This window comes from Helianthus annuus, chromosome 4 (genome assembly GCF_002127325.2).
Source record: "Helianthus annuus cultivar XRQ/B chromosome 4, HanXRQr2.0-SUNRISE, whole genome shotgun sequence".
In the NCBI taxonomy this organism is placed as follows: Eukaryota; Viridiplantae; Streptophyta; class Magnoliopsida; order Asterales; family Asteraceae; genus Helianthus; species Helianthus annuus.
This window is the reverse complement of record NC_035436.2, coordinates 4,023,048-4,044,153: the sequence shown is the minus strand read 5'-3', so window position 1 is coordinate 4,044,153 and position 21,106 is coordinate 4,023,048. Positions and strand designations below refer to the sequence as shown.

The 21,106-nt window shown below is 34.7% G+C and overlaps 1 protein-coding gene across 2 annotated transcripts; it reads right to left on the bottom strand.

Annotated features, from left to right (window-relative positions):
* Positions 1 to 81: 81 nt before the first annotated feature.
* On the bottom strand, positions 82 to 11,587 carry LOC110935568 (serine/threonine protein phosphatase 2A 55 kDa regulatory subunit B beta isoform). Of its 2 annotated transcripts, none has more exons than XM_022177940.2 (14): positions 11,124 to 11,587; positions 9,005 to 9,108; positions 8,778 to 8,876; positions 8,577 to 8,696; positions 8,149 to 8,358; positions 7,361 to 7,452; positions 6,217 to 6,335; positions 4,280 to 4,403; positions 3,039 to 3,162; positions 2,130 to 2,198; positions 1,934 to 2,025; positions 1,766 to 1,843; positions 774 to 841; positions 82 to 683 (listed from the first exon to the last, which is right to left on the bottom strand). In XM_022177940.2, the coding sequence occupies exons 1-14, from the start codon at positions 11,212 to 11,214 to the stop codon at positions 547 to 549; spliced, it is 1,527 nt and encodes a 508-aa protein (XP_022033632.1). In that variant the 5' UTR covers positions 11,215 to 11,587; the 3' UTR covers positions 82 to 546. The 2 variants fall into 2 exon arrangements, with proteins under 2 accessions (XP_022033632.1, XP_022033633.1); XM_022177941.2 differs by having other exon boundaries at positions 8,152 to 8,358.
* Between the last annotated feature and the right edge of the window lie 9,519 nt (positions 11,588 to 21,106).

Below are 21,106 nucleotides of genomic sequence, written 5' to 3'. Positions count from 1 at the left end.
ACAAACGAATACAAACCAACTATTTGCGAAACGTTTGGTTCGTTTGCAACCTAATCTTACCATCAAAATTTTCCATAGACATTGCATAAACATTCACCAACAATTTATTAACATCTTTCAAGAATTTTCTTTTACAGACAAAACATTTTCAACAATAATAAAGCTAAAACAATAACGAAAAAATCAACTAAAAAAGGTTAACAGAATTTTTTGAAGCAATAAATCTAAAACAATAAGTGTATTAAACAAGTAAAATGTAAACTTGAGGGCCTGCAAAGTTGGCAGCAGAGCTCCTTCACAACTAAAACTACAACCTAAATAATTTTTCTCACATCAAAACATAATAGAAAAAAATAATAAAAAGAAACCGTAACTTATGGGTAAATAAGAAAATAATAAAACGAATCGTGGGTAGAAAGAAAAATTGGTAAAATAAAAGAAAACTTGTTCTATTTGGATTTTTGGATTTTTTTTTTCGAGTGAAGGGTGTGATTTAGAGAGTAAAAAAAAAAAGAATGGGAATTTGGCAACCAAAATTTGTTAAAATCATGCATAATACATGTACAAGCTGTTTGCAGCAGCACAAGCGATTGAGTTTTCGGTAGGATGCCATGCGAGATGGAGTAATTTTGTTGTCGAATCAAATGAATTCCCATTTGCATCGACCCCGGGGCTATCTGCGCCTGTAGGTAAAAGTTAGATTAGTAAATTAACCAGCTAATACACAAAATAAATAAATAATTTTGCTTATTAAATGAAAAATAACGGCTAACCTCGTCTAACTGCACGGGTTATGCTGCTTAGGGATCTGGAAGGCCTTGAAGGGGTCTGCACTTGTTTCCTTAAAATGTCGAAAAGGTTTTATTAAACATATACTTGTAGAGTTAAGTTCGCGTACAAACACGCTTAACGTACAAAATGTACGAAAGGCATGAAAAAGTAAAAAAAATAATAATAATAATAAAAAACGCAGTGGCATTTTCGTAATTATTTTACTCCTAGGGTAATTATCAAAATTACTCTACAAATAATCTTGTAGGGTAATTTTGACCTTGTAGAGTAACTTTAATAATAAACAACTTTAGCCCCTTAACTTTAATATTGACATTTAGCCCCTCAACTTTAAAAATGACATGTTTAGCCCCCTTAACTACATCAAACAACGTTAGCCCCTCAACTTTAATAATAAACAACTTTAGCCTCTCAAAGTTAATAATGACATGTTTAGCCCCTCAACTTAAATAATAAACATCTTTAGCCCCTCAACTTAAATAATAAACATCTTTAGCCACTCAACTTTAATAATGACATGTTTAGCCCCTTAACTAAAACATCAAACAACTTTAACTCTCACGATTTGCTTATTTTTAACTACATTTCAAACCCGCTATGGAGTGCAGGTGGTAACCCACTAGTTCTTACAAAATAATTCAGCATTAAATAAAAACAAATAAAAATTTAAAAATTACGCAGAAAGTAATCTAAATTTTAGATGTATGCTTTATTGGAAATTTTACAGATAATTTTTCCTTTTTTAAACCATATATCAAATATGATATAAAATAAATCCAATATAAACGTTGTTCCACCTTTTTCATATCTTTCACAAAAATACGGTACTTTCAAAAGCAGTCCAGGTTGTTTTGAACAAACTATTTAAAAAAAGCATATTTTCTTTTTTCTTCATTTTTTATCCAAAATAATTCAGCAATAGATACAACAAATGATTTTTTTTTTTCAAAACAATTGAGGATTAGATACCTACCTCATTGGGTTCCTGCTAGCTTCCAGAGTAGTTGCTTCGGTAGTTCCGGGATGACGCCCAAAGACACGGAATAAGTTGCTGTAAATATCGATTTGACAAGCGTGTTAGTTACAATAATAATAACAAAAATGATAATAGAATCATTTCCATATAGAAGAAGAATGTTACCTGTAAGAACCCGTTGCTACACGCTGGCCATCACCACTCAGACAACACTCAAATTTATCGAAAATAGAATCATTTTCATATAAATCGCACAGCTGAAAACAAACGATTTTGACGTCATCGGTGATCTCAAAGCTGAAGTAAAATCAGCAGTAAAAAGTAAAAACTGGTGAGAAAGTGATAAAACTTAAAAGTATACCCTGGGTCTTAAATGTTCATGGACCTGAAACGTTGAGACCGGACCAGAGTCCATGTTGATGTCCCATAACTGCAAAATGTGATGTAAATAAAGTAAGAAAATCATATAAGATTTACTTTGACCCGTTTACTTATAAATGGGTCGATTCAGGTTGTGTTTTTATTAGCTAAAAAGAGAACACTTTAAATGGACTGAACACGTCACACGGGGTTGAAAGTCATATTTATCATAATAAAAATTAAGATTAATTACCAAATATTTATCCGTGAATAAAAACTTAGATTTATTACCATACATCTTTACAAGGTTGTATAAATGAAAAGCCACTTGTAATTGTTTTATATTAGAATGTAAAGATATAGACAAAATAAGGCCTTGTTCGTGTTCGTTCGTTAAGGAAATAATGTGTTCACGAAGTTCGTTAAGGAAATAATGTGTTCACGAAGTTCGTTAAGGAAATAATGTGTTCACAAACTGTTCATGAACACTTCGCGAACGAGAGTTTATGTTCATGTTCGTTCATTAAAAAAAGGAATATGTTCATGAATACAATTGAATGAACGAGACCTCTGTGCGCGTTCGTACGTTTAACTAATCAAATGAAAACAAACAAACGTAAACGAACTTCCCACCAAACGGTTCACGAACTGTTCGCTGAACGTTTGGTTCGTTTACAGTCCTAACAACTAACAAAAGTCAAATACAACTTTACCCTCACATAGTATAAAAAAAAATTATGTTTAAGATGTAAGGATAAGATTGTCATAATACGGTTTGTGTCCAAATCACCTCGCTAAGCTAAATATATGCACAGCAATATAGAGGTTGAGTACTCAAAGGATTACAATATTAAAATACTATCTCAGGGTATATAATATAATATAAGCATAAGAAGAAAGAATAACAAACCTTAAGGGTCATATAATCACGACTTAGTAAATATCTTCCATCTTTTCCAAATTTTATATCGGAAATTGAAGCTATTATCTCAGTGAAAAATGATCTTGAACCAGGTGCTTCCTGTTCCACAAACCTATATAAGAAAACAACAGAATTGTTGTCTTCTGCATTGTAAATTTAGAAAAGATGCGTAATTCACAAAGCAGAAAGTATAAAGAACAAACTAAGTTAAACCACGGCAATAAAGTAATAATCCATAAGATAATAGCCTTGATTATATATAATTTCTTCTGGTCCCTAATACTTGGGTCAACAGGCTAAAGTAATAACTTCGCTAAACGCATTCTATATATACTAAAAATGCTATTTTGTCAAAATCAACCAACTTTGGCCCCTCAACTTTGGTAATGACACATTTAGCCCTTCAACTTTAGTAATGACATATTTAGCCACTCAACTTTAATAATAAAATATTTAGTCCCTCAACTTTAGTAATGACATATTTAACCCCTCAACTTTTGTCAACATCAACCAACTTTGGCCCCTCAACTTTAATAATGACATATTTAGCCCTCAACTTTTGTCAACATCAACCAACTTTGGCCCCTCAACGGCTCAACTTTGGTAATGACATACTTAGCCCCTCAACTTTAATAACCTACATGTTTAGCCCCTCAACTTTAATAAGGTTTCCTTTTTTTAATTTTCATTATTTACCCTTACACTTTATTATAGTTACTATTTAGACCTTTCCTTATTTTTATCTGCGTTTCGAACCCGTTGCGGAGTGCGGGAGGTTACCCACTAGTTAAGTAATCTAAACAGGTTAATCCTTAACACCCTACTAAAAAATATAATTACTAAATTTCATTGACACACACACAAATCTTTCAACCAATCAAAAATACACATAAGATAACCATTCCTTTTGAGAATATGAATCTATAGTTGACTTTATATCATTATACGAACTTACTTTTTAGGTAAAGACTAAATCTTTTCATGTGCTATGCACATGACTTGTTTTCAGAAATATCATTCAAGTAATACATTTGATTTCTTAGTATGTACAGTTTTTATATTAAAAAGCTCTCTATAAAACAACAAACAATTCAAAAAAGTTCAATGATTTATCGACAAATTGATAACCTTGCGGAATGAATATATCCCATGGTCTCAAGGGTATTACTTAATTTAGGTTTAACTGTAGAATCAAAACTAGAGAGTGCAGAAAGCTCGAAAAAACTTACAATTTAGAATGTTTATCACACAGTGCAGACTGGCGCAAGTCGATAAGACGAATAGATCCTTTTGAACTACTGTATGCTAGCGTATGACAATGGGTAGGATGAAACTCGGCTGATGTAATCACCTCTGCGACAGAGTCAAAGTGAAGGTCAATAAACGTTTGCATCATCCCAAAGTATTAATATCAACGATGCTAAGAAAAGGAAATGGTATCAACACACACATACTTAATATCATAACTGGTTGCAAAAAGAAGAGATTTGCATTTTAAAAAATATCTAGAAATTACAAACAAAAAATAAAATATTAAGTAAAAAATACAATAAGTTATATATCAGTTTTAATTAGATAGAAAACTATCAAAGATATTGAAGTATATCAAATACAAAGTAATGTTACTTTTTAGCTAAAACACAAATTTCAAAAACAAAAAAGCAAAAATAAAGCATAAAGGTAGATAAATGTGATTGATTGATAATTAACCTCTCCTTGAGATTTGTGGATTTGGTTTTAAAAATGAAAACTATAAAAAAATAGAGATCGAATATGATAAAGCCTAATTTGTTCATATATTAAAACTAGTGGAATTCCCGCGCTTCGCTGCAGGCTTTCACTCCGTATCGGTTTGGTACATTACAGTACAGGTACCGGTACCAATGTTGTTTGGCCGGTGTCGGTTCGACTCATTGCAACGCCGTTACGGTAACAATGTTGTTTGGCACATTAAGCAAATGATTAAAAACGAATATGGTACAGGTATCATTGTTATTCGGTTGGTTTTGGTTTAGGTTTCAAGAAAAAGAACAAAAATAACTATATTTGATGCGTTTAAATAAAAATTTTATCAAATCGTGGATAAAAATAAGCACATCGTAACGAATATTCAAAATTTATAAAACATTATATTATTTTGCTAAAATAACGAAGAAGGTAAATGCATCATTTAAAAAAAAAAAAACTAAATCACGACATAACGCTGATGACATGTATGCTTGTACTTTGATCACTTGTAAATTACTATTCACAACTCGGATTGAAGTAAAGTTTATTTCTAGACGTTGATTAAAAATAAGCATGTCACCAATAACATATTTAGAATTTTATAAAACACTGTATCTTAATAGTTATAAGCGGAAAACATAACATGTTCAAAAGTAATTTTAATATAAAACTTATTTTAAAAAAGATTTATTTAAAATAATAAAATAAAAGCCACCGTAAGAAAAACAATTCTAAAACCTTTTCCATTGACACGTGTAAATCTCTAGGGAAGTAATATATTTCACATTGTACCTTGTATTTAATATTTTGTATTTCACTGTACATGTGATTCACATTTATTAGGGTATATAATATAATATAATTTGGACCTAATTGTGTATTCAAACCATGGTCACATGGATCGCGGTACGCGGAACGAAAACAGGTGCGCGGTCCGTATCATATACAAAAAAGTTCAAAATAGATTTTTTCATCAGATTTCAATTTAAAATGACACATTTCGAGAGTCAGACAAGGCGCCATTCAAAAATAGCAGGAAAAAGTCTGTTGAAATACCGAGAGTCAAGACATTAAATTCGTTCCAAAAAAGGTATGAAAAGGCTTTTTAGATTCCGGTACGTGTATCTTAACGATTCCAAACACTGACCCAGACATTCGGAAACGCAAATTAGATGGAAACGGAAACACGTCGAATCGTTTGACAATCGCGAACACACAATTTCTCCGATCCGGATCGCGTACCATCACCTCTCGACACGATTTTGTACCGTGATCCGATACGAACGATCTGGAACGTAGATGGTGCGGGCGTTTCCTGTGACCATGTTTCAAACTTCTAAAGCTAATCCAAAGTTTATTAATAAGCTTCGGGACAAACAAAATGCAGCTTACAGTATTTTACTCTTCGTAATAAACGTGATCACTACGAATATTGTACCAGTGAGATCTTCCATGTTTGTAGGCTTGACATCCACAATGTTGAAACTTTGGTTGCTAATTTCCAGATTCCAAAGGTTTATCCGAAGATCATCAGCAGATATAAATGTTTCACCATCACTAATGCAAGGGGAAAGGGGTATTAGTAGATGATTTTAGAAACAAATGCATATAAAATATAACATCTATATGAATCAGTGCTTAACCATTACATCAGAAATATATATTTTTTTTGTATAAACATATTCTGCTTCGGTTTGTCTAAAATGTTCGGGCCAAATAATCAGTGTCATACCAGTTGAAACAAATTTGATTATTTAAAGAGTCAAATACATATACTAATATTTTGAAATACTTCTACTCTAATTAAATATTTAAACCCAACAACCCTCTTTTTTACAAATGTAACATTTTTCTTCATTTTATGAAATGGCTGTATATGAGAAGTCAGCAATCCAGAACGAATTTGTAATTCTTGACTGTATTTAGAAGAATTACATACATAAGAAAAGAGTAAAATGCATTTTCATCGGTTTGGCCACTTTTGCGATTTTCGTCCAAAGGTTTGTTTTTTCGCATCTGGATCCAAAAGGTTTGAAATCTTTCCATTTTCATCTGACTCGTTAGTTCCATCCATTTTTTAACCATAAGTCAGGGGTATTTTCGTCATTTAATCTTGCCATTTTGATATAAATAAACAAAACAAATAGCTAAAATAATGAAAATGCCCCTGACTTAACCTAAAAAAAATAGATGGAGTTAACGAGTCGGATGAGAATCGCAAGATTTTAAACCTTTTAGATCCAGATGCGAAAAAACAAACCTTTGGACGAAAGTCGCACAAGTGACCAAACCTCAGGGATGAAAATGGCATTTTACTCTAAAAAAATTATATTTTGTTAAACTGGGTATTCAACACCTTCTGCGAACATCTCTGCTCAATTCTCATCTATCGATCAACTTATCATACAACTAAACGTATAACATATTATCATTTTTGATCTTCAAGAGGGCTGGATATGCAGACTAATATTGTTCAAGAGGCAAGATAATCAAGAGTCAAGAAACGGAGACTATAGCGTAAACATGTTGATTAAAGCCACACTAAATAATAATAAAAACATGCAAAAATTGTAAATCCAAACCTGTTATTTGAGATAGAATTGATGTGATAGTCATGTGCATGAGCATACACCCTTCTACATCTTGCAACGAGGTTCGTTTCATTGCAAGTTACCTACAATTTCAACTTCAGGTGTTACAATACTATATAAAAACGCAAGTAACATGATGTAATAATAAAAATGTCATGATGGCATATGCCATACAAAGACATACAGAATTTCTAAAGTTCTTTTGGATGACATTTTAAACCTGTAGCTAAAGAGCGTCTCAAAGTGATTAAATGTAGATAATCATTGTTTTAATAAGCATATCGATATATATCTCTACATACCCTCATATAAGAATCACACGATAACCTAAGCAGTTAATGAGGTAAAAATTCGGATATCGGTCAAGGACCGATGTTTGAGATATAGGTTAACGCAGTGGGATATCGGTAATGTAAATATCATGCAGAATTTATGTATATAGCAATTTAACAGTAACAATTGAGTACACTCCCCTACCATTAACAAATTAACCTTTTGCAACTTGCAAAATACTGACAATTTTAGCAAGTAGGAACTCATTAAGACTTAAAACACTAACATTTAACACTAACAATTAACAATTAAGACTTAAAACACTAATAGCAGCAATAAAAAAGAAAGACAAATGGTAGAACTAAGAAGAAAGGTACTGATATCAGGCAATGTGCTGATAATATCAGTACCGATATTCTGACCGGCATTTGACACCAATATTTTACATGGGGACCAATAACTGACATATCACCAATCAGGATTAAACAAATAGGGTAAGGTACAACTACCACAGGTAAACGAAGTGACGAAACGCCCCCGGGAGGAAATAATAAGTCATTGCTTAAGCTAGTGTAAGATTTGTCAGTATGACCGCCATTGGCAAGATGCGGTTTAGGGGTAGAAGCAACACTTGAGTTAGCAACATTGGCCTTTCCAGTTGCTTTAGAAGGCACCATGTTGATTTCAGCAACTTTCTTGATCTTTTTTTCTTGGACCTGTGAGTCAGAATAAACGTTTTTAAAGCTATAAAATTTCCCTTCAATCAAGACCTAAAAATTGCCCTAAGGGATATCTTTATCATCTCCCAAAATAACACTGTTTGAGCCTACCAGGTTATCAATCAAATCTAATAAAGGAACGTAACTTTTTTTTTTAATTAATAAATGGATAACTATGCAAGTTGAAAAGGCAGAGATATATATAAGTCGAGTACCTTCCAGTATTTAATGGTTTTATCATTAGTAGACAAAAGAAACAGGGCACCATTGGCTGATTGGCACCATCTGATTTTGTTAATTTTCTCTTCAATCTCCAGACTCTTCAAATAATCAAACTAAAAAAAGATAGAAGATAAAAAACCGGATAAATAAACCTGTAGGAGATGGTTGGAGCAATAAAAATGAACAAATATAACCTCCGGTTCATGGCTTTGAAACTCGGTTTTGTAGCGAAATTCTGGATGTTTACTAATTGAATAATCAGTCTTCTCTAAATCCTTTCTATTTCCACCATGCTACAAAAGCAATCACTGAAACTTGTGAGCAAAAAAAATAACTCAAAAGAATATAAAACAACAAAAACAAATTTGCAGAACACCCAAAGATATATCCCAATAAAACGTAATCGAACTAGATAACCGACCTCCTTTTTATCGGTCCGCTCGAATAATACTACCCTTCCGCCACGATCACCGGTGGCAAGATGGTCACCACTTTTATCAAACTCAATCGCTGAGATGATATCAACTGCAAAAATCACAAATTCATCATTGCACTATGAAATAATCCATATTATCCATAATCAAGTAGATTGGTTAAGAAAAAAAGGTTTATTAATGTGAAAAACTGGTAATTGTATAACATAAACAAAAACGTGCAGCAAACGTTACATGATTTACAATCTTTGCATTTATATATTACCATACACAAACACCTTAAATGTTACCAATAAGCCAAATAACTGACAGAAAAACTCTAAAGTAGCATTAAATTTAAAAATATTTCCATATAACCATCAGAGACCGTGTCAGAAACAATAATCTTCTTACATCTTCTACAATCTGATTTTCTATATAAAATAATTTAGTTTTTGGATCCTATTGTCAGCCTAACATATTTGTTATATTATAATGAGATAAGCACCATTGGGCAAAGCTCAGGATAAACCTAAATGACAAAGTGAAATCCGATATTAATTGATAGTCTGCCTCTTAAGAAAAGTGTGCCTAAGGTGTAAATGTGTAATTATGTACTCTGGTGGGGTCATTTTTTTGCTTGTCACGTGTGCCAAACATGTTGCGATGATTAATATGATAATAATAGTATATAAAGTGCCAAAAAGAACTCACGAGGAGTATGTTACAACTTGAATCCATAGGCAGCACAACAAGCGCTAATTCTAACTTTCTAAGTTTAGCCTTAAGGATTAGTATAAGCGGCAATAAGAAAAAGTAGCCACACAGATGTGGAACCCCACAATTTCATCGGTGAAGAATGAACCATGTATGTAATTGGATAAAAAGTTTCAAGCTTTCATAAAAGGTTAGCAATTTCTAATGAAAAAAACACTAAGAGCGTGTATTAGAATACATACTTCCTCCTGCATATCAACTTATGTCAAGTGACATGTGACAGATAGTACGTAGCACGGAATACTGGCAGAGTGGCAGTAGGGTTAGATAGACAAAAACGTTGTTGAACAACAGGTTAACATTACCTTGATAAGCAAGAATAGCAATATAACATTTATTAACCTATGTTGTCAAAACTGCACTAGGCGCAGAAGCACAGGGAAAGCGTGCAGTTCAGGCGATCATACGCAGTTTCTAGCTAAATTCCGGCCAAAGTTCGTCCATGTTTGAACATGTCTAAAACCCCTAAACATGCCTGGAATCAACCTAAAATAACATAAACTAGCCCTAAACAAGGCTAAAAGTCTAAAACATGTCTAAAACCCTTAAAATGGTATTTTTATACTATGCACCTCGCTTAAAAGAACCTTAGTTATTTTAGCACCTTGCAACTAGGCTCCGCACAAGACCTATACGCCTCTTTAGTGCACCTTTGACAACATAGATTATAACCACCTATCAACATTTTACAACCAATAACCCTGGCATCTCACACCTATACAACTACATGCAAGCAAAATTTAATAGTTTCTTAATCACAAATAATATCTTTAAGCATACGAAACATAAAAGAAGATGCTTAAGCCTTCCAATACTTAAAGAATGGTACTAGATCAAAGCACAAATGCAAATTTATCATTCTATAGCTTCTGTCCAGCATTAATATCAAGTAAGGGGCTGTTTGTTGGCTCTTAATGGTTCAGACCTCTTACTGATTCAGCACTTAATGGTTCAGACTGTTTGTTTCATGAGCAGATGTCTGAATGGTTCAGACATTTGCCTCTGAATGGTTAAGATTTATACAGAGTCTGAATGGTTAAGACCTCTAATTTGAATTGGTCAGACATTTGCCTCTGAACGGTTAAGCATTATACAGGCTGTTAATAGTTCAGAACTCTTACTGATTCAGCACTTAATGATTCAGACCTTTTTACTGGTTCAGCACTTAACCATTCAGGTGTTGCCAAACAGCCCCTAACACTGTATTTCCAGAATCTCATATGATTCAACAATATGCCAATCCATAAACAAACTCAAAACACTTATTCAATTCAAAACCTAATCCAATACACATCTGCAGATCCATATAATAAAAATAAAATATACATATATAAAATTATGTATGTATACCTTCCTGAACTTCTTCACCGGCGGTTCGTTCACCAAACACCTGAGAGAATTTCCACTCTAGCGCACCATCTCCTCCTTCGCCACCTTTCATCTCCTCCTTTTCTTATTATTATTATATCAATTACACGATTAATCGATCCAACTCAATCCAAACCTAACGCAAATCAGCAAAAACAATCGTCCGATCGGTCATACAGTAACTATTTCATCGAGATCGTATCCTTCAAATCGTCAGTTAATTCCATCAACAAACGGATATAATGATGTGCCTGTTTTAGATTCATTGATTAACGATCATCGTTGTAAATTTGTAATCGTAATTAACGAAAACATCACGAAATCGATTCATTTACAGGTTGAGATTCTGTTTTTATTTTCTCTCTCTTGTTCGAACACTTTCTCTCTCTAAAATTGGGGAAGGGGGAATTCGGGAGATTGGAGTTAATTTTTTTGCCTTGTGATTTCTGTTGTTTATGATCGAATGACTGGGGTGAATGTTTGTTAGGTCACGGGTTGATTGGTTTCCAAAAGGTGGTGTACGTGGATGTCTATTAGTGGTTTGTGATGGAAGGAACGTGACAGTCTGTGACTTGAGTCAAAAGGTGTTATAATATAGTTTTTAAGGGTGTTAGGAGTGCCAAACTCGTCGAGTTCGCAGGTTAGTGGGTTCAATCTGACCCGAACCCGAAAATTTTATATGAACCCGATTCGAACCCGAAAATCTTGTCATATATATATATGAACTCGAACCCGACCCGAATATTAGCGGGTTGACCCAAACACGACCCGCTCAACCCGAATTTTCAAATTTTCAAAACTTTTTCGCAAATTAATATATTAAAATTTAAATTTTACTTAAAAATACACAAATGTATATAATACAATTGCATTTTAATTATAAAACTTTATGTCAATCTATCTATTTAAGTTATAAAATGCATAAAATACACACTCAAATTAATTTATGACATAAACATATTGTAAAAAAAATAAAATATAATATAAATGGGTTAAACGGGTCAACCCGTCAACCCGACCGAGTTGACCCGAACCCGTCCCAAGGTAAACCTGTGACATTTTTGCTCTTACTTTTTTTTTTCTATGATCAAGGTAGTATTAAAGTTACTTCACTTTTTTAGTCTTATTCACTGCAATTAAACACAACTTGAATGTATATATATATATATATTTTTTGAAATGCTAACTTCATTAACAGGAACCGAACCCGAAAACCGGGACGGACAACAACCAAAACAACAAACTACATAAATACAAAGAAAACTGCCCGATCTAACTTCGCTAAAGATGCTATCGACACAACTTCTCTTCCCGTTGAAACGCAGATTGTTTCTCGCCCTCCAAAGCAGCCAACGGGTAGCATACACAATTCCTTGCAATGCCAGCCAGTATTGTGGAGCTCTAACAGGTCCCTGAATGAGAACACATAAAAATCTTGAACCCGACACCAAAATGAAATTTTCTCCCATATTCCCAAAGCCAGTGGGCATGCGGTGAAGAGGTGATCAACCGAGTCAGAACCGGATCCGCAGTGAGCGCAAGAGATCTCCGTAACCGACACACCCCTCCGATCCAAAGCCTCAGCTGTCGGGATCCTGATCATCTCGGCCTGCCACATGAAGATATTGCATTTGATCGGAACCCATTTACACCATTAATGGGTACGTGTCTTATTTTTTAGTCAAAAAGGAATCTATGACTTTCAAGGTCTACATCTAACTATAAACAGTAGAAGAAATGGAAGTTAAAATTGTGCATTCCTTTCATGTCTTTCTCAGATTCTCGCCACTTTCCCTCTCTTTCTAAATATATTCAAATTCTTTTATATTATACCCATAATAATGATAAAGCACTGCCCCGTTTAAGTGTTTTAACCCCTGATCAGTGATACCCTGTCCGATTGATCTAGGTCCCCGTAACGCATGTCAAGGCTTTGCTCGACTAAGTTTGTTGGGGTTCTGTCTCGTGACGTAGGGATAAAGTTGAATTGGGTTACTATACTTAACACGAGTGCATTATATATTTTATTAAATAGCTCATGAGTTATACCCAAGATTATACCAGGAGCCTATCTAGTTGAACACTAAAGTTACAAAGTAACTACATTCTCTTTTCTCACAGTTTATGAGTCATTCTTAGGGCTGTAAACGAACCGAACGAACATGAACAAGGCCATGTTCATGTTCGTTCGTTAAGGAAATTAATATGTTCGTGAACTGTTCACGAGCGTATACCGAACATAAGTTTATGTTCATGTTCGTTCGTTACGGAAATTCAGTTGTTCACGAACCGTTCGTGAACACTGGTCTCGAACATAAACGAACGCAAGCGAACACAGACGAATGCAAGCAAATAAAAACGAACACAAACGAACATTTAACTTTAAAATAAAAAATAAAAATATTGTTATCCTTAAACATTGGATATAAGTAGTTAAATATAACCATTAAATAATAAATCAAAACAAAAGAAGTCTAATACACCATCAAACGATGAATCAACTTTAACTAACTTAGACATAATTATCCTCAAAAATGTCTTAGCATATCCAAATTTTAGCTAACTTAGAAAAAATAGGGTTTCAAGTTTTCAATATGTTTAGATAAAAGGTTTATTATTTATTATGTTTTAATTTAATCAAACGGACACGAACAAACGTAACCGAACATGTTACCGAATGTTCACGAACGCAGTCAAACGAACGAGACATATGTTCGTGTTCGTTCGCTAAGCTAACCGAACAAAATTTTTTGTTCGTGTTCGTTCGTTAAGCTAATCGAACGAACATAAACAAACTTCCCGCCAAATGGTTCACGAACTGTTCGCTGAACTTTCGGTTCGTTTACAGCCCTGTCATTCTCTTTTTATCACCTTTTTGTGATACATTTATATTTAAAAATGTTTTCCAAAATCCTAAATATTTATCAGTTATACTTACAATGATTAAATTTTTGTATTCTGCAATAACTGCCGGTATGAGAGATTTTATACATTACTTGAACCTCGTTACTATTGGCAAAAAAGTTAGTCAATAGTAGCATGACCACAAGCACGGGGGAAATTGTGCCCTAGTGGCCATAGCCTATAACTAATTTTATTTTAAATAACTAATACATTTAATATATGATTGAAATAAATCTAAATAGTGTGTATATAAAATAGAGCTGTATTAATCATTATTAAAGTATATTAGTTAAATTAAAGAAAATATATTTAATAAATCTAAATTACTACTAACATTATAAAATAATTTATAACATAATAAAATATGTCAAATATATTATATTCTACTTTTAATATACTAAGGTTATATTTTAAATCTTAGTCACGATAAAATATTAAATAATAACATCATAATTATTTAATTAGTATATTATATTTGATAAAGTTATAGCTATTAATTTGACAGAAAATGATATATTTCATTTTCTGGGCTAATTGGTTTTGTGTCATAGAAAATATATTTGACAAAGTAATGTCATGAGACACTATTAAGTTCAGAGTCACTAGTTGAGAGAATGATCAACAGTGATATGACCAGAAATATGACCAGAATCATTAGTTGAGAGAATGATCAACAATGATATGACGAGGATCACTAATTGAGAGAATGATCAACAGTGATATGACTAGAGTCACTAGTTGAGAGAATGATTAACAGCGATACAACCCCAGTCACTAGTTGAAAGAATGATCAACGGTGATTTTGTAACAATCCCAAAAATTTTATGTTATTAAAAGAATGAATCATGGGTAAATTGACCAATGGAAATATGAGGTATTTTGAGCAAGCGTAGAAAATATTTAATAATAAAAATACATTATATTTGAACCTACTTCGTTTTTAATGAAACTTTGGTTCGAAATGAAGATAAAAATATGCTCGTCCTAATGGCATATTCATTGTTTTATAAAATTTCATACGCACCAAATAATTGAAGTAGTTGAATTAATTATAATATATAAAATATAAAATAATAATAAATTCTAGTACTTAGCCTTTAATGTCCAAAAGTGACGTGTATGAAAGATACATGAGGTACGTGGCCTCCAAATTGAAAAATTCATATCTTTGTGTGCACTCTAAGATTTGTTGAAGTTTTCCCTATAAATACGTAGCACAATTTTAGTTCAATCTGTTCCTATTTTTACCATCATCTCCCCCTCGCGAATTCTATTCTAACTACTACAAATACCAAATGGAGGAATAGTGTCAGACAGCTACCTGGCACTCCCCCATTGGACCAACCTATTTTTGAATTAATTTTATTTCCAGTTTAAAATTACACTTTCGTCCTTTGTTTAAAATTACCGTTATGCCCCCAGCTCAAAATAAAACTATAATCTTGCCCCTAGCTTAAAATTACGCTTTTGCCCTCGGGTTAAAACCTAACTTTTACTTTTGTTCCTAGTTTAAAATTACGGTTTCGCCATCCGTTTAAAATTACGTTTTTCCCCAGCTAAAAATAAAATGTTGTTTTTCCCTCTAGCTCAAAATTACGATTCTGCTCTCAGCTCAAAATTACGCTTTTGCCCACCGTTCAAAATGAAAATATGTTTTCCCCCAGCTAAAAATTATGATTTTCCTCTCAGTTTAAAATTTACCCAAATGGGAGAATAGTGTCAGCCAGCTGCCTGGCACTTCCCCATTGAACCAACCTATTTTTAAATTAATTTTATTCCCAGTTTAAAATTACGCTTTCCTCCTTTGTTTAAAATTACCTTTTTGCCCCCAGCTCAAAATAAAATTATACTCTTGCACCTAGCTCAAAATTACACTTTTGCCCTTGATTGAAAACCTAACTTTTACTTTTGTTCCCAGTTTAGAATTACGGTTTCGCCCTTTGTTTAAAATTACGTTTTCCCCCCAGCTAAAAATAAAATGTTGTTTTCCCCTCTAGCTCAAAATTACGCTTTTCCCCACCGTTCAAAATGAAAATATGTTTTTACCCCTAGCTAAAAATTATGATTTTGCTCTCAGTTTAAAATTATGATTTCGCCTTCGGTTTAAAATATATTTATGATTTTGCCCTCTGTACAGCCATACAGAGAGAGGCCCAAAATTACGGTCATATCATCGTTTTTTCCCCATAGCAAAATTATAGTAGTCTTTTTGTAATTGATTGAGAATTATTCGGCCATCGCCCCGCCCAATCGCCCCGCAACGCGGGCGGGGCATCTACTAGTTTCTCTACATATTCTTATTTTTAAGAGTTAAATGCTTGGTTGGTCCCTGTGGTTTGCGAAAATTGCAGACTTGGTCCTAAGGGTTTACTAATTACATACTTGGTCCCAGTTGTTGTAATTTTTGAACTCGGGTGGTCCTTAACACTAACCTTTGTTAAATTTTTCAGTTAAGTATTTATGAAATGACTAAATTGTCCTGAACATTAAAAAATAAAAAATAAAAAAACTAAAACAATATAGCCCACCCCTCATCTTCTTCTCCCCCATCCCACTCTAACCCACAACCACCACCACTTCCTCCTCCTTCTCCTCGACCTTCAACCCACCACCAACACCTCCTCCACCTCCACTGTCAACACTTCTAAAGTAACCATTCAATCTCATCCACTTAACAAACAACACACAATTTGAACAAATAAAAGGTGTGCTCATGGCTGCCGCATCTGCTTCTTTCACCGGATCGGTTTTCAAATCCAACCGTATCTCACTCAACTCCACAATCTCCGCCGGCGTACAGACCGTCGCTTTCAACACCAACATCGCGTCGTGAGTTCAGCTTCAGCGGAGCCTCAGTTACTCACCGGATCCGCGACGGAGAGGGAACCACCTGTTCGAATTTCTCCTTAGAAGGCGACGGAGAAGGCACCGCTGGTTGTGAATTGTTGCGATGTTACCGTTGATTGTGAATTGTGGATCTCCGGCGACATCATCTTCGCCAGCTAATTCTAATTCTCCGCCAATTCAAGTGGGGTTGTTATTGGGATTGCTATTGGTGAGGTAATTCTTACTATTTTGAGTATATTAATCCTTTTTCAATATCTTGAATTCTTGATCACATCAGATCGGACTATAATTTGGTTTGAAATTTGGGATTTACTGTTAACAATAGTGACGGTGGAGGTGGTGGATTGAAAGTGGAGGTGGTGGTGGGTTGAAGGTGGAGGTGGTGGGTTGAAGGTGGAGGTGGTGGGTTGAAGGTGGAAGTGGTGATGGTGAGTTTCAGAGAGAGATGCAAAAGAAGATAGGGATTGGTCATCTTTATAAATTTTTTTATTTTTTATTGTTCAGGGATAATTTAGTCATTTCACAAATAATTAACTGAAAAATTTAACAAAGGTTAGTGTTAAGGATCACCCGTGTTCAAAAATTACAACCACTGGGACCAAGTATGTAATTAGTAAACCCTTAGGACCAAGTCTGCAATTTTCGCAAACCACAGGGACCAACCAAGCATTTAACTCTATTTTTAAATAATAAAGAAGCCATGTTTAAGTATTTTAACCCCTGATCACTGATACCCTATCCGACTGACGTAGGGCCCCGTAACGTATGTCAAGGCTCTGCCAAAATTCGTTGGGGTTCTGTCTCGTGACGTAGGGATAAAGTGAAATCAGGTTACTATACTTAAAGTGAGTGCACTATATATTTTATTAAATAAACCAGGAGTGGTACCAAGATATATCAACTCTCCAAAAATATTTCCAACACCCCTAATATATTTAGAGTGCCCCTATATGTCTTAAATTATACCCCGTATACTAAAACCGGTCCCGAAACACCTTCATACTAGTAGAAATCAAGGAAAACAAGATTTGCCAGTCGCTCGCGGGCTGCGTAAAAGTAAGCTTAAGCTTACGCGGGCCGCGACAGATCAAAGATAAACGAAAACCTGGTGCCGCCACGTGTCGATGACTCAGCGACCGTATTACCGCCTTAGGGCCCTCGCGGGCCGCGTAAACTCTCTCCTCCTCTTACGCAGGCCGCGAGAGAGTGGCAGATCACAACTATAAATGGGAGGTCGAGGCTTCAGTCCAAATCGTTCATTCTTTCTTCCCTCTCTCGAATTTCTGTAGAAATAAAGTGATTCTCGGGCATTATACCCCATAAATAGCGAAGCTCTGCCTCGTTGTAAGTATCATAACCCCTGGATACGTATTAGATACGCTGACCGATTGATCTAGGGTTCCGTAACGGCTGTCGTGGTTCTGCCCGACGTAGTCGTTGGAATGCCGTCTCGGGGAGAGTATTACTAATGTTAAAATTGGTTATTATACTAACACGTGTGCATTTTTTATTTAACTAGATTATAACCAGGAAGTCACAAAGGAAAGACCTATAATAGCAAAGTGAGTAATCCTTCTTTTTGAAACCCTTTTGTGAGTAATCTCCTTTTTGTTAACACTTTTTACAAAACCTTAACCTTTTTACAATGCAATTTAGCAGTGATTGAGTCTTTGTAATTCTACAATTACTGCCGGTATGTTGGGGTTTTGTATACAAAATTTGAGTAACGTTACCATTGGACAAAGAGTTAGCCAATGCGTAATATGACCCTCTAGTCAGACTTGGCACTACTGAATGAGTAATTGGGTAGATATAAACATTGTAATCGCTCTCAATACTGTTTAAATTGATAACACCTTTCTTGATTAAACTGGGATTCACTCACCAATATTTCCTGCTGATAAAACGTTTTAAACACGTGTTTCAGGTAACTTCGTGTAAAGCCAATAAAAGCCAGCTGGAGAGCACTGAAGACTTAGAAAAGTGGCAATAAAAGTTACCTAATTAAAAAGGAGAAATATTTTCAATAATTGGGGTTATTCCCTATCGATGTACCAAAATGAAAATCGGGTTTTGTCCCACTTATAAATGTATTATCAAAGAAACTTGGGTTTATCCCATTTCTTTAATTTAAATATTTTTGGTGTTTAACTCTGATAAAAATATTCCCTAACTACGGTCCTGATGAAATTTCCGCTGCCAAATTAATAAACACCGATACCACTGAAACTGGCTCACGGCCGCCCGCTCCCGGAATAGGGGTCGGGGGTTGTGACAGATTTGACCACTGTCACGGGAATCGCCTAGTGACAGATACCTTTGCATAACAGTAGGATATAGTATATATTTATTACTTGACAAACTGCACCATTGGACGAAAATTAGCCAATGAGTGATATGACCACCGTCACATCGGAACTGCCACCACGTGACAAATAATGATTGAGTTTTTGGGTAAATATAAACAAATATAGAAACCTTGATGCTATAAAGTATAACAATATATTTTTATAAAAATGGAATGAACTCGCTAGTATTTATTACTGATAAAATGTTTTCAAAACATGTTTCAGGTAATTTGTTGTAAAGATAATAGAAGGGAGCTATGGTGCACTGAAGGTTTAAATAAAGTGGCTATAAATACTTGAATAAAAGAAGAAATTTATGTTTTATTTATTTGGGTTTATCCCTATAAAAACAATTGAATTGAATATGAGTTTTAGCGCATTTGTTTAATATTAAAAGTTTAGTGTTTTACAAACTCTGAAATTATTTCTTAACTACGCTCCTGATGAAAACTTTTCCGCTGCCAAATTAATAAACAGTGATACTATCTGACTAGCTCGCGACTCCCGCTCCCAGGGTGGAGTCGGGGGCTGTGACACTTGGCATACTCTGTTGAGGGTTTATTCCCCCGTACCCAAGAGAATCGTGTTGAAAAATTTCATCATAAGCCAAGTTTATCCCTATAAACACACTCTTTAATGACAAACACACAAGCAACATTATAATTTAAAACAATGAATTTTAATTTACCAGATATGAGTTTAGCGCCGGCTCACTTATAACTTCTGGATGAAAATTAGCTTTCAAAGAATCATACTAATACTACCCCCACAAACACGAACAATCAAATCTCAAAATTGTTAATTAAATGCACTAAATTAACACAAAAGTAGCAAAATCAAAAGTATAATTAAAGTTATAACTACTTACAATGGCGGACGGCATACCAGTGGTGGTTAGCAGATGGTGGGCAAAATCCCGATCGTACCCTTTGAAAATTTTGTTAAACCTCTCGTTCACACCCCAGAAAATAACTCATGGGTCCGCCACTCGTTTCTCCCTTATTTTTATTGGATCAAGTGCTTTAACCATGCTTCTATCCCTGGGATAAATCTTGGTTAATTAACAAAAACCGAACTATAACCGATTAACCATAACCAAAGTTCGGTTATGGTTAAGGAATTCCATAGACGAAGCTAGCGGTTATGGTTATGGTTAATTCTAAAAATCGAACCAAACCGACTCATGCACACCCCTAACCTTCGGTACAGGTACGATTCAGTATTGAGCAAAATTTTACATAGCTTAAAATAGAAACGATTACAGACTAATGGCAGGTAGACGAGCAACAAGCTATGCCGCTACCCCCTTCTAGCAAACCCTGCCCTGCTAAACACAAAATTTTTCCCCTTAAAATGCGCGGTGTTACTCCTTACCACCTGCTGAACCCGCTTGAGGAACCGCACCGCGTCAGGGGCGAGAACCCCAATGGTATCGAAAGCGAACAGGAAGAACACGTGCTGATTCTCGATGCAAGCTTTTTCATGCTTAGCTACTTTGCCCGCTTCTGCCTTGGTTATCGCCTGGCCCTCCACAAACCCGTGGTCCCTTAGCCCAATAAGGGGGACACACCTGTCAAATTGACGCACGCGTGTTTCCCTCCTTCCCATCCAAAAACAAGAATCTCGGCGGGCCGTAGGGTAGATCTCCCTTCTAATGGATCGGTCAAGAAGTTCACCGGGGCTTCCTTTTTGGCCGAGATCACTGCCCGCTTAAGAACATCATGAAGGACATCTTGTTGAACGTATTATATTACCCTCCACACCAAGTCTCGAACAGTCAATAAACTATGATTTCTAGCTGAGTTTTTGAGTGTTTGAGAGTGAGATTAGTGAGTTTGCAAAGTGAAAAATGTGTGGAGGAGGCTT